General features: G+C 41.9%; 1 protein-coding gene across 2 annotated transcripts in view; it reads left to right on the forward strand.

The window, feature by feature from the left end:
• Window positions 1–13902, forward strand: part of slc6a1a (solute carrier family 6 member 1a) — a 26997-nt gene extending 13095 nt beyond the window's left edge. For both annotated transcript variants that reach the window (XM_083520757.1, XM_083520758.1), the window contains 10 exons: window positions 1299–1431; window positions 1723–1857; window positions 1961–2064; window positions 5762–5886; window positions 5966–6078; window positions 6578–6709; window positions 7285–7387; window positions 8128–8228; window positions 11979–12146; window positions 13489–13902. In XM_083520757.1, the coding sequence (XP_083376883.1) occupies window positions 1299–1431; window positions 1723–1857; window positions 1961–2064; window positions 5762–5886; window positions 5966–6078; window positions 6578–6709; window positions 7285–7387; window positions 8128–8228; window positions 11979–12146; window positions 13489–13572 (1198 nt within the window). In that variant the 3' untranslated portion in view covers window positions 13573–13902. The remainder of the gene's footprint in view (window positions 1–1298; window positions 1432–1722; window positions 1858–1960; window positions 2065–5761; window positions 5887–5965; window positions 6079–6577; window positions 6710–7284; window positions 7388–8127; window positions 8229–11978; window positions 12147–13488) is intronic.
• Window positions 13903–14155: the final 253 nt, after the last annotated feature.

The raw sequence follows: 14155 nt of genomic DNA on the forward strand, positions 1-14155 counted from the left end.
CACCACTGCCCGTTTGTTCCCGGACAGGACCACTCTCAGATTGGCCAACCCCTTGGACTTGGGCTTAGAGCTTGGGTCCTGGTGGCAACGCTCTGTTTCTGGACTTCACACCCGCTGAGCAGCCCCATGAGAGCGACGGGGAAAGTACCGCTGAAATGCCACCGACTGCCTTTTAGACTCCTGGAACCTGTCAACTACCGCACCTACCGCGTCGCCGTACAGCCCGCCAGTGACGTAACGACTGCCTATTGGCCAGATTTTACACGTGATTCAGAGCAAGAACAACGCGAGGTGTTCCCAAAGTGTTTTTGACGTAGCTCAAGCTTCTGAAAGGGAAATACATACATACAGTTGTAGCAAATATTAGGTGGTATCAAAAAGTTTGGAGACTTGCTCTGTTTACAAGAAATTACTTTATTTATCAACGTTTCCACACGATCACCTTCAAAATAGTCCCCTTGCACAGTAATATAGCTCCCAGTGTTCTTCTTAAATGAGTCTTGAAAGTCTTCTTTTCGAAGCTTGTCGAGCATCTTCTGAGATTCACAGTAGATCTTCACAATGGTGTCAAAGCGGTGAGCTGGACCTTCACCTTCAGGAAGAGTGTGAAGTCTGCAGAAGCCATATCTGGAGAGTAGGGTGGGTGCGGAAGTGAGATCATGTTGTTTCACGTGTGTAACAGGGGGCGCACATTGTCAGAACAGCACCAGTTTCACGCCTCCCTATGTACACAGGACGATGTTTTTTGGCACACTGACTTATGAAGGTTTGTGCTCCCTGTGACTGTGCTCCACCTTGTGCTGACACCTGTTGGCATGTTACAAAACTACTCTCAAACATTTTCATACCACCTCATATCTTTTAATCTGATCCGACCTATGTAAAACATTTTGGACATAATTCTTAAAGAAACTATAAGATCCCAATAACTTTTTACCCATTGAGTAGCATGGTGGTGGCAGCATCACGATAGGGTCCTACTTCTTTTCAGCCTGGAATTGCTATTCATATAAGATAGAGGGAATCATGTATAGCTCCAGAACAAATCTATTTGCAGTTGTGTGTTAGATAGCTGAAGATTAAAAAAATGTCACCTTCTAGCTTCATAATGTCCCAAATCTCAAAAGCAAGTGACAAAGGAACAACAGAAGAAGAAGATCAACCAAGGTCGTACAACTAGCTAGCTTTTGTTATTATTGTTAGTAAGCTAATAAGTATTCGTAAGACTCTTTTACTATAGTGTTTAATTAAATTAGGTGTGAATTTAAACTTTAACGAGTTTGGATGTGTTAATACAGACGTAACGTACATAACATCACCGAGGGTCTGGAGAAACCGGGGCAGATCCGCATCCCGCTAGCAATAACTCTGGCTATCGCCTGGGTCCTCGTGTACTTCTGTATCTGGAAAGGTGTTCGCTGGACTGGAAAGGTGAGTAACTTTTGTTGGAAACATCACACATTCATGTAGATCATGAGTTCAGGGAGATCCGTCATGTTTAATTTAAGGAACATTTGGAACAGATAAAATGTGTGAATAAGTTGCGATTAATCACAAGTTAACTCACGATAATCATGAAAATAATCGCAATTAAATATTTTTATCGCCTTACAGCACTAACATATATATACTGAACCAAAACTCTGAATTTTGTAGAACATCTCTCCATTCTAATGTAATAGGTTCCTGTGTGACGTGTAAACCACCCTGTGTTTGTGTCAGGTGGTGTACTTCTCAGCCACCTACCCATACTTCATGCTATGTATCCTGTTCATCCGTGGAGTCACACTTCCTGGAGCGAAAGAAGGAATTCTGTTCTACATCACACCTGATTTCGAGAAGCTGAAAGAGTCAGAGGTAACTTCAAATCATTTAGAGAAAAAAGAGGATGATTAGGATGAGGAGAAGAAGCAGAATGGATGGGGAATGTTTGTGTTTATCATCTGGTTTTCTCCCTCAGGTCTGGCTGGACGCTGCGACTCAGATCTTTTTCTCGTATGGTTTGGGGCTCGGCTCTCTGATTGCTCTCGGCAGCTACAACCCTTTCAACAACAACGTCTACAGGTACGAGGAGATGACGTGAAGGACTTATTACATCGTCTGTAAACTGAGTTCGAGTTTATGAGTTTTTGTCAATCTGAGGGTCTGCACAGAGTTACTGTTCTGCTGCAGGTTTAGAAAGAGGTGAAGAGGCTTTGGGGTAAATTTGAGATCTAAAAGTTACAATACAACAGCGGTGGATGAGTCCATGGAGTTAAAATAGAGACTCAGTAAAAGTGTTTCCTTTAAACTTTCACTACAGTAAAAGTACAAAAGTTTTTGCCTTCAAATGTTCTTTAGTTTCCAAAGTAGTGATTTATTATAACTATAATGTTCCTGTGATCATTTTTATCACAAGATTCTGTAATAAAACGTGTAAATGAGGTCACGTGTGTGGTGGTGAGTTCGAGTCTGGAGTTTCTTCATCATTTATTCCTCTCTAAATGTTCTGCTTGATGTTGAACTGATGCTGAACTGTATGTTGGTGATCAGTAGATTCACCAATCAGAACACGTGTAAAACAGAGCGTGCGCTCGATCCTGATTGGTGACTCGCTGCGTGTTTCACCAGTTACGTTTTTATCCTCATTAATAAAAAGAAACGACTGATTTCACTAAATGTAGTAAAAAGTGAGAGATTTGAGATGTAGTGAAGTTTCAGTAAAAAACTTCAGTAAAGAACAGAAACACGAATAAACTACTTATTTACACAAACACGTTACATTTCCATCGCATGCACCAGGAAGCTCCGCCTCCTAAAATATAAACCGTAAGGCAGAGTTTATGTACACAATTGTATTATTCCTCACATGGTGTCATTTATTTCCAAAAGACTGATTCATCTCCAAATCTACAGATTTACTGATGCAGTCTCAGAACTACATATTTGAACAGTTTATAATGTTGATCACTTTGATCATCTCCATATTTCCTCTATCAGTCTCAGATTTATCCATCCTGAGAAAAACATCTCACAGATTTATTATTCTTTCATTTTTTTCTTTCGTTTCACACCAGATTCTGTCCTGTTTGTGTTTTCTGTGTGTGTGTGTGTGTGTGTGTGTGTGTGTGTGTGTGTGTGTGTGTGTGAAAACAAAAAATTCACAACAGTTTTATAGCAAAGAATTGTAACTCTGTTTGCTTTAACTGTGCAGCCTGTTATCTTACTGTTTATTTCATTTTTTTATTGTTTCTTTTATTTTTGTTATTTTACTGGATCTTTTTTTAAACGATTTCTATTTATTTAAATATATTCTCTTTAAATATTTGTCATTAATAATTATATCAATCAATATTTTTTTTGTTCTTTTTAGTTCTTTTTATTTTATTATTTATTGTTAATAATCAGATAATTAAATATATACAGTGAGGAAAATAAGTATTTGAACGCGCTGCTATTTTGCAAGTTCTCCCACTTAGAAATCATGGAGGGTCTGAAATTGTCATCGTAGGTGCATGTCCACTGTGAGAGACATAATCTAAAAAAAAAATATCCAGAAATCACAATATATGATTTTTAAACTATTTATTTGTATGATACAGCTGCAAATAAGTATTTGAACACCTGAGAAAGTCAATGTTAATATTTGGTACAGGAGCCTTTGTTTGCAATTACAGAGGTCAAACGTTTCCTGTAGTTTTTCACCAGGTTTGCACACACTGCAGGAGGGATTTTGGTCCACTCCTCCACACAGATCTTCTCTAGATCAGTCAGGTTTCTGGCCTGTCGCTGAGAAACACGGAGTTTGAGCTCCCTCCAAAGATTCTCTATTGGGTTTAGGTCTGGAGACTGGCTAGGCCATGCCAGAACCTTGATATGCTTCTTACAGAGCCACTCCTTGGTTATCCTGGCTGTGTGCTTCGGGTCATTGTCATGTTGGAAGACCCAGCCTCGACCCATCTTCAATGCTCTAATTGAGGGAAGGAGGTTGTTCCCCAAAATCTTGCAATACATGGCCCCGGTCATCCTCTCCTTAATACAGTGCAGTCGCCCTGTCCCATGTGCAGAAAAACACCCCCAAAGCATGATGCTACCACCCCCATGCTTCACAGTAGGGATGGTGTTCTTGGGATGGTACTCATCATTCTTCTTCCTCCATACACGTTTAGTGGAATTATGACCCAAAAGTTCTATTTTGGTCTCATCTGACCACATGACTTTCTCCCATGACTCCTCTGGATCATCCAAATGGTCATCGGCAAACTTAAGACGTGCCTGGACATGTGCTGGTTTAAGCAGGGGAACCTTCCGCGCCATGCATGATTTCAAACCATGACGTCTTAGTGTATTACCAACAGTAACCTTGGAAACGGTGGTCCCAGCTCTTTTCAGGTCATTGACCAGCTCCTCCCGTGTAGTTCTGGGCTGATTTCTCACCTTCCTTAAGATCATTGAGACCCCACGAGGTGAGATCTTGCATGGAGCCCCAGTCCGAGGGAGATTGACAGTCATGTTTAGCTTCTTCCATTTTCTAATGATTGCTCCAACAGTGGACCTTTTTTCACCAAGCTGCTTGGCAATTTCCCCGTAGCCCTTTCCAGCCTTGTGGAGGTGTACAATTTTGTCTCTAGTGTCTTTGGACAGCTCTTTGGTCTTGGCCATGTTAGTAGTTGGATTCTTACTGATTGTATGGGGTGGACAGGTGTCTTTATGCAGCTAACGACCTCAAACAGGTGCATCTAATTTAGGATAATAAATGTAGTGAAGGTGGACATTTTAAAGGCAGACTAACAGGTCTTTGAGGGTCAGAATTCTAGCTGATAGACAGGTGTTCAAATACTTATTTGCAGCTGTATCATACAAATAAATAGTTTAAAAATCATACATTGTGATTTCTGGATATTTTTTTTTTAGATTATGTCTCTCACAGTGGACATGCACCTACGATGACAATTTCAGACCCTCCATGATTTCTAAGTGGGAGAACTTGCAAAATAGCAGAGTGTTCAAATACTTATTTTCCTCACTGTATATATGCAGTTTATTTTGGGGCAATTTTGTGTTTTTGTTTTTTAGTGTTTTTTGTCACGTGTACTGCTGGTAATTTTATCATCCATGTTTATTTATAACGAGAGCTCTCTTTTTCACACACACACACACACACACACACACACACACACACACACACACACACACACACACACAGACAGACACACACACACGCACACACACACACACACACACACACACACACACACACACACGCACACACACACACACACATACACACAGACACACACACATGCCCGCACACACAGACACAGACACACACGTGCGCAGACACACACGTGCGCGCACACACACACACACACACACACACACACACTGCTCATTACAAGTTTAAGAGTAATTAGAAGATGAAGCGAAGCATGGAGTGTTAGATTCTGGATTCTGATTGGTCAGAAGGTGTTGTTCAGAGATGTTAAATATGTTCTGGAGCAGCTGATGAACAGAGACGTGTTCGGCTTGTGCTCTTCGTGAATGTATTTTCTGATGTCGTGTTCTTCTTTAACACCTCAGTGTGCAGTGATGTTCAGGGTGCAGGTGAAGACTGATGTAAGAGTAAATGAAAAACCATGAGGAAGTTGTGGTTGGATTTAGTGATTTAAAGATCAAAACTCTCAGTACATCATTCATTCATTCCTCCTTGTCTGGAATTCGGTTCCTGTACTTCAGTCTTCAACGTGTTTAACGTCTGTCTGTGTTCTGGTCTTTCCTGCAGGGACTCGATCATCGTGTGCATTATAAACTCCTCCACCAGTATGTTTGCTGGATTTGTCATTTTCTCCATCGTGGGGTTCATGGCTCACGTGACAAAGAGGTCGATAGCTGATGTAGCTGCTTCAGGTAACTCCATCACTCCTGCATGGTGTCACGTGTCACTCGGATGGGTTTTATAGTGTGATGGTCTGTGTTTCATCTTCAGGTCCAGGTTTGGCGTTTTTAGCGTATCCCGAAGCCGTGACGCAGTTACCCATATCTCCTCTGTGGTCCATCCTGTTCTTCTCCATGCTGCTCATGCTGGGAATCGACAGCCAGGTGACGTCCTTCAGCAGCTCCACAACGTTCACAGGAGATACGTCTATATTTACATGCATGAAAAGGAAAGGTGCTGGTGTTCAGAGTTGGGTTACGCCTTTATTATCGCCAGCGTGACGTTCAGAGCTTCAGCAGGCTTCAGACACAAACACTCCGAGAGGAGACACGAGATAAAGCAGCTTCAATACATTCCTGAGTCCAGCTGCAGAAACATTCCATACGACAAAACCACTAAATCACATCATATGAGTCAGAAGTTCTGCTTCTTCTAATCAGATCAGTTCAGTGTACGATTCATAAAGATGTTTTTTTCGTGAGATTTTATTTATTTATTTTATTTTGTAGAAATGCTGTTAAATATGTTGGTGTTTTTACTGAGGCTTTGGTTAATCGGTCAGATTCTTCACACTGATTCTTCTCCTGATCCGTGATGATGTTGGTTCTTGTGTGTAATTATTCAGTAAAGTTCTTTCATATGGAGTTGTTGTGGTTTTTGCAGTTCTGTACAGTGGAAGGCTTCATCACGGCTCTGGTGGACGAGTTCCCGGCGCTCCTGAGGAACAGACGAGAGATTTTCATTGCGTGTGTGTGTGTGGTGTCGTACATCATCGGCCTCTCCAACATCACACAGGTAAAACATGGACCATGTGATTTGAGGGAGGAATATATTTGTGGACACCTGAGCATTAAATTACTACATGCGTCTCCATGTGCTGTTACCATGAGCTCCACTCTTCTGGGAAGATGTTCCACTAGATTTTTGTAGAGATTCTTTCAGCTATAAGGGTGTGAGTAAAGTCAGGTAGTGATGTAGGTGAGAAGGTGAGAAGGTTCCTGCGGTGCAGTCAGCGTTCACATTCATTCCAAAGGTGTTCAATAGTGTTTATAGCAGGAGATCTTCCACATCTTCCAAACCCATGGAAAGCAGATCTTCATAGTGCTGGCTTTGTGCACAGGGGTGTTGTCATGCTGGAACAATAAAAAGCACATGGCTGGGAATGTCTGGTGTCCCAATACTTTTGGCGATAGTTTGTAAATGAACCTACTAATGTTCCTATAAATAAACGTAAATAAACGACTTTATTGTGTATAATATATGAAGAATAAGTTCTATGCAGACACTAAACTCGACACTGAAATTACGGTGTAAAGACTTTCGCTCGCTGTGTTTATCTGAATAACGGATTTGTATTTCTCCATGATCAGGGCGGCCTTTACGTCTTCAAACTTTTCGATTACTACTCCGCCAGTGGCATGTCTCTCCTGTTCCTGGTTTTCTTCGAGTGTATCTCCATCTCCTGGTTTTACGGTGAGACACGACCTCATTACCAACATTTATTTATTTATTGATTGATTGATTTTATACAAGCTTTCCACAGTAACAGCTGGACTGATGTGTGTATAAGATGTCAGTGTCAGTGCTGTGTAACAGCGGGAACAGTGGGAACGCTGTAGCATCTCCAGCACAGAGGCGTCTCCATGTCTTTACAGTTTCTCAGTAACGTGATGAGCTGCGATTAGGTCTGATCTTTACGAGAAAGAGATGGAAGTGATGCTGGAGAGAGAATGAGTGTTTATAGCTGCTATAACATAAGTGACAACAGGAAGTAACTTTTAAAATGTAACTATAAACAGTATGATATGATGTTTTCAAAAAAAAATGATTACTCATTAAATAAATCTGAGTTGAAGGTCTGATATACACTTATTATTTATTAAATACATTTCATTTTCAATTCAAGTTTATTTCTATAGTGATTTTCACAATGCACAATGAAAAACTCCCTTAGATGGTACGTATAAAAACTTTAGAGGAACCAGACTCAGAGGAGAACATCATCCTTATCTGGGAGACACACACACACACACACACACACACACACACACATATATATATATATGTAAAATAGGTCTTTTGTACCAGATTGTGTAGATCGGTACTGTAGTATTTTATTCCTGAGTAAAAGCAGGAGAAAGTCTTTAATTGTTTGGTTTCTAGGAGAAGATGGTGATTTATTAATGTCTGATCTGATGTCTGATCTAATGTAGGTGTGAATAAATTCTACAGTAACATCGAGGAGATGATCGGATATAAACCCTGCATATGGTGGAAACTCTGCTGGGTGGTTTTTACTCCTCTGGTTGTTGCAGTGAGTAAAAAACTCTTTTATTTCATGTGTGTGTGTAAATGTGACTGATGTAGCATCAGGACTGACTGCTGTCTAATCCTGAGCAACATCACATTATAGATTGGATTTAAACACAGCATTGGACTAAATCAACTTTATATTAAATATGATTTGAAAAAAGAATTCCTTTAATTATTGAGATTAATTTATATGATTATCTGAAGCTTACAGAAATTAACGTATTTATTAATTAACAGCTGATTTAAATGTACATTGTAGTGTATGAGAAAGAAATATATAAAGTATTATTATTATTATTATTATTATCATCATTATTATTATTATTATTATCATTATTATTATTATTATTTCTAACCCAGCCCTAATGGATGCACAAGCCAGTGCACTCTTAGTGCCGGTCCCAAGCCCGGGTAAATGGGGAGGGTTGCGTTAGGAAGGGCATCCAGCGTAAAACATGTGCCAAATCAAATATGCGGATCACAAATGAGAATTTCATACCGGATCGGTCGAGGCCCGGGTTAACAATGACCGCCAGGTATCGTTAGCCGACAGGGAACCGGTGGAAATTGGGCTACTGTTGGCCGAAGAAGGAGAAGGAGAGGAGGAAGGCGTCTACAGAGACGGCAGGGAAAGGAGAAGTGGAGGAGAGTAGAGGTTCGGGTTGGTACTTTAAATGTTGGTACTATGACGGGTAAAAGGAGAGAGATAGCTGATATGATGGAGAGGAGAAAGGTAGATGTGTTGTGTGTTCAGGAGACCAAGTGGAAAGGGAGTAAGAGCAGGAACATTGGAGGTGGGTTTAAACTGTTTTATCATGGTGTGGATGGGAAGAGAAATGGTGTAGGGGTGATTCTGAAGGAAGCGTACAGTAAGAGTGTAGTGGAGGTGAAGAGAGTTTCTGATAGGGTGATGATCGTGAAGGTGGAGGTTGAAGGGATGATGATAAATGTCATCAGTGTTTATGCTCCACAAGTTGGCTGTGAGATGGAGGAGAAGGAAAGATTCTGGAGTGAATTAGATGAAGTGGTAGATGGTGTACCTAGGAAAGAACGATTGGTGATTGGGGCAGACTTTAATGGGCATGTAGGTGAAGGGAACAGAGGTGATGAGGAGGTGATGGGTAGGTATGGTTTTAAGGAGAGGAATGTGGAAGGGCAGATGGTGGTAGATTTTGCTAAAAGGATGGAAATGGCAGTGGTGAACACGTATTTTAAGAAGAAGGAGGATCATAGGGTGACGTATAAGAGTGGAGGAAGGTGCACACAGGTGGATTATGTTCTATGTAGGAGATGCAACCTGAAGGAGATTGGAGACTGTAAGGTGTTGGCGGGGGACAGTGTAGCTAGACAGCATCGGATGGAGGTCTGTAGGATGGTTTTGGAGGCGAAGAAGAAGAGGAGGAAAGTAAGGTTTGAAAGAAGAATAAGATGGTGGAAACTGAAGGAGGAAGAGTGTAGTGTGAGGTTCAGGGAAGAGGTCAGACAGGGGCTTGGTGGTGGTGAAGAGGTGCCGGATGATTGGGCAACTACTGCAGGAGTGATGAGGGAGGCAGCTAGAAAAGTACTTGGTGTGACATCTGGAAATAGAAAGCAAGACAAGGAGACGTGGTGGTGGAATGAGGAAGTGCAGGAGAGCATTAGGGGAAAGAGGTTGGCAAAACAGAAGTGGGATCGACAGAGTGATGAGAAAAGTAGGCAGGAGTACAAGGAGATGCGGCAGCAGGTAAAAAGGGATGTGGCGAAAGCCAAGGAAAAGGCATATGAGGAACTGTATAAGAGGTTGGACACTAAGGAAGGAGAAAAGGATTTATACCGATTGGCCAAGCAGAGGGACCGAGCTGGGAAGGATGTACTGCAAGTTAGAGCAATAAAGGATGGAGAGGGAAATGTGTTGACTAGTGAGGAGAGTGTGTTGAGAAGATGGAGGGAGTATTTTGAGCAGCTGATGAATGAGGAAAATGAGAAAGAGAGAAGGTTGGAGGATGTGGAGTTGGTGAAGCAGGATGTAGATAGGATTAGTAAGGAGGAAGTGAGAGCAGCGATTAAGAGGATGAAGAGTGGAAAGTCGGTTGGACCAGATGACATACCGGTAGAAGCGTGGAGATGTTTAGGAGAGATGCAGTGGAGTTTTTGACCAGGTTGTTTAACAGGATTTTGGAAGGTGAGAAGATGCCTGAGGAATGGAGATGGAGTGTGCTGGTACTGATCTTTAAGCATAAAGGAGATGTGCAGACCTGCAGTAACTACAGGGGAATTAAGTTGATCAGTCACACCATGAAGTTATGGGAAAGAGTAGTGGAAGCCAGGCTGAGAGAAGAGGTGACCATCTGTGTGCAACAGTATGGTTTCATGCCGAGGAAGAGCACCACAGATGCCTTATTTGCTTTGAGGATGTTGATGGAGAAGTATAGAGAAGGACAGAAGGAGCTGCATTGTGTATTTGTGGATTTAGAGAAAGTGTACGACAGGGTGGAGAGAGGAGTTGTGGTATTGTATGAGGAAGTCAGGTGTGTCAGAGAAGTATGTGAGGGTGGTGCAGGACATGTATGAGGACAGTGTGACGGCAGTAAAGTGTGCAGTAGGTACGACAGACTGGTTCAGGGTGAAGGTTGGACTGCATCAAGGATCGGCCCTGAGCCCTTTCCTGTTTGCAGTGGTGATGGACAGGTTGACGGACGAGGTCAGACAGGAGTCTCTGTGGACTATGATGTTTGCAGATGATATTGTAATTTGTGGTGAAAGTAGAGAGCAGGTTGAGAAGAGCCTGGAGAGGTGGAGATATGCGCTGGAGAGAAGGAGAATGAAAGTCAGTAGGAGTAAGACAGAGTACATGTGTGTGAATGAGAGGGAGGGCAGTGGAGGGGTGCGGTTGCAGGGAGAAGAGGTGGAGAAGGTGGAGGAGTTCAGGTACCTGGGGTCAACAGTGCAAAGTAATGGAGAGTGTGTTAGAGAAGTGAAGAAAAGAGTGCAGGCAGGGTGGAGTGGGTGGAGAAGAGTGATAGCAGGAGTGATTTGTGATAGAAGAGGATCTGTGAGAGTGAAAGGGAAAGTTTATAGGACTGTGGTGAGACCTGCGATGTTGTATGGATTAGAGACAGTGGCATTGAGTAAAAGACAGGAGGTGGAGCTGGAGGTAGCAGAGCTGAAGATGTTGAGGTTTTCGTTGGGAGTGATGACGATGGACAAGATTAGAAATGAGTTTATTAGAGGGACAGCGCATGTAGGATGTTTTGGTGACAAGGTGAGGGAGGTGAGATTGAGATGGTTTGGACATGTGCAGAGGAGGGACATGGGGTATATCAGTAGGAGAATGCTGAGGATGGAGCCACCAGGTAGGAGGAAAAGAGGAAGACCAAGTAGGAGGTTTATGGATGTGGTTATGGAAGACATGCAGGTAGTTGGTGTAAAAGAGGCAGATGTAGAGGACAGGGGGGGATGGAGACGGATGATCTGCTGTGGCGCCCCCTAATGGGAGCAGCCGAAAGAAGAAGAAGAAGAAGAAGATTATTATCATTATTATTATTATTATTATTATTATTATTATTATTTGCACAAAATCATTGCAGACAGTTCAGTCAGCCATCACATGTATATTATTAAAGTAATATTTTATTTTTCATGATAGAAATGTAAAATATCCTCCTCTGTGTTCCTAAGACTTTGGCTGCAGTGGAGAAATTAACCAGCTTAGAGCGTGAGAATTTTCTTTCCCACACTCTTCTTAATCTTCTTCTTCCACCTTCTTCCTTAGGGAGTATTTCTGTTCAGCGCCGTACAAATGGTTCCTCTCAAAATGAATAACTACGTGTTCCCATCGTGGGGTCAGGGGGTCGGCTGGTTCATGGCTCTCTCCTCCATGATTCTCATCCCAGGATACATGGCCTACATGTTCCTCAGCACCAGGATGAAATCTAAAGAGGTAATCGTTAATCCATCGCACACCTCAATTTTAAAACAATATTTGGTATGACACCGTTTTCCTGCAAAACAACATCAATTCTTCTAGTTCTTCTCACTTGCACACTCAGAAGTTAGGTTTTCCAAATGAACTTGGAGAACTCTTGAGATCGAGTTAAGATCAAGTCTCTGTGGAGGCCAAAACTAAACCCTTCCAGGACTCCTGGTTCTTCTCTAAACTGTAGATAGTTCTTAATGATGTTGGCTGTATGTTTGAGGTCGTTGTCCTGCTGCAAAATAAAATTGGAGCCAATCAGATGCCTCCCTGATAATACTGCATGATGGGCAAGTATTTGCATGGAGTTCTCAGTATTGAGGACACCATTATTCCTGACCACATCTTCAGCTCCATAAGCAGCTCCAAACCTGCAGGAAACCGCCACCATGCTTCATGCATTATTGTACCACTGTCCAGATCTTCAGCAAACATTGTGCCTCCTGCTACAGCAAGTGTTTCAGAATTCGCTCATCAGTCCAGAGCTCCTGCTGCCATTGTCCTGCCCCCAGTTCCTCTGTTTTCATGCAGAGTTGAGACACTGAGCCTCATATGAATGTCACTTCTGGCCAGACTTCTCCAGACAGTAGATGGGTCTTCCTGGGTCCCGCTAGAATCCTCAAGTTCTTAGCTAATGGCATTGCTGGACTTCTCTGATGTTGAAGTGAATTAAGCATGATGTGTTTTTCATTTCATTGGTAGACCACTGCATCTAGACTCCTCAACATCACCCGTTTCTTTGTGCTTCTTCAAAATAGCTTGATCTTGAAAGCCCATTCTGCTTTGAGATCTTTGCACATTGTGTCTTGTTGCTGTGCTCAGTCTCGTCATGGTGTAGGATCTGAAACTGTCTTCCACAACTTCACCTTGGTAACAGAGTTCGGCTCCTCACCCAGTTTGAAGTTCCTACACAGCTGTTTCTGTTTCACTTCATCACTGGGTTTCAACCTTCAGATGAACCTGATAATCAGCACCTTCTGGGTAGAATTGGTTCGTCACACACCTGATTCTGATCCTACAAAATCCCTGAGTTTGTGTAAGTGTAAGAACCGAAAACCAAACGGTGTGTAAGTGTAAGAACCGAAAACCAAACGGTGTCACACCAAATACTGATCTAATTTAGATTTTAGATCTTTGTGAACTGATAAAAAATTAACTATTAAAATATTTATTTTAACATTTCAGCATTTACACTTTACGTGTTTAAATCCAATGTTTTTAATCCTTCTGAATGAGCTGTTGCTATGGAAACATCTAATCAGTGTATATAATGATGTTTACGTGTGTGATGTTTGTGTTTGTGTTTCAGGAAGTGAAGAACAGACCTGAGCAGCAGCAGCAGTGTGAAAACACCATCACTGTTTACACACACGCTTCAAATCCTGAGCAGTAATCACCCCCCCCCCCCCCAAACGCGAGAGCAATCTCACACGCACACGCACACGCACACGCACGCACGCACGCACACACACACACACACACACACACACACACACACAACAGCACAGAGGACTTCCATCTTTCTACAGTAATAGAGTCATCTACCTCCAGGGGCCTCCATCACCATCCACTCCAAACTTCACCATCCTCATCCTCATCATCCTCATCATCACCATCCTCATCATCCTCATAATAATAATAATAATAATAATAATAATAATAATGTGGAAAGTTTGTCTTTTGCCTATTGCAGGTTGTCACTTACACAAGGTGTGTTCATGTCTGATCAAAAGGAATCTGTTCATCATGAAAAAAAGGGTCACAGTCACAGAAGAGTCACAGTCAACTTTTTAATTCCTCCATCTGAATTCAGTATTTATGAGTTTTATTATTATTTTTTATAAAAAAAAATTAGTTTTTAATTCATAATAATTAAGATATTTGTTGTGTATTTGTTTGAGAGAGAGAGAGAGAGAGAGAGAAAGAGAGAGAGAGAGAGAGAGAGAGAGAAAGAGAGAGAGAGAGAGAGAGAGAGA

Source organism: Silurus aristotelis (assembly GCF_946808225.1).
Source record: "Silurus aristotelis genome assembly, chromosome: 19".
NCBI lineage: Eukaryota > Metazoa > Chordata > Actinopteri > Siluriformes > Siluridae > Silurus > Silurus aristotelis.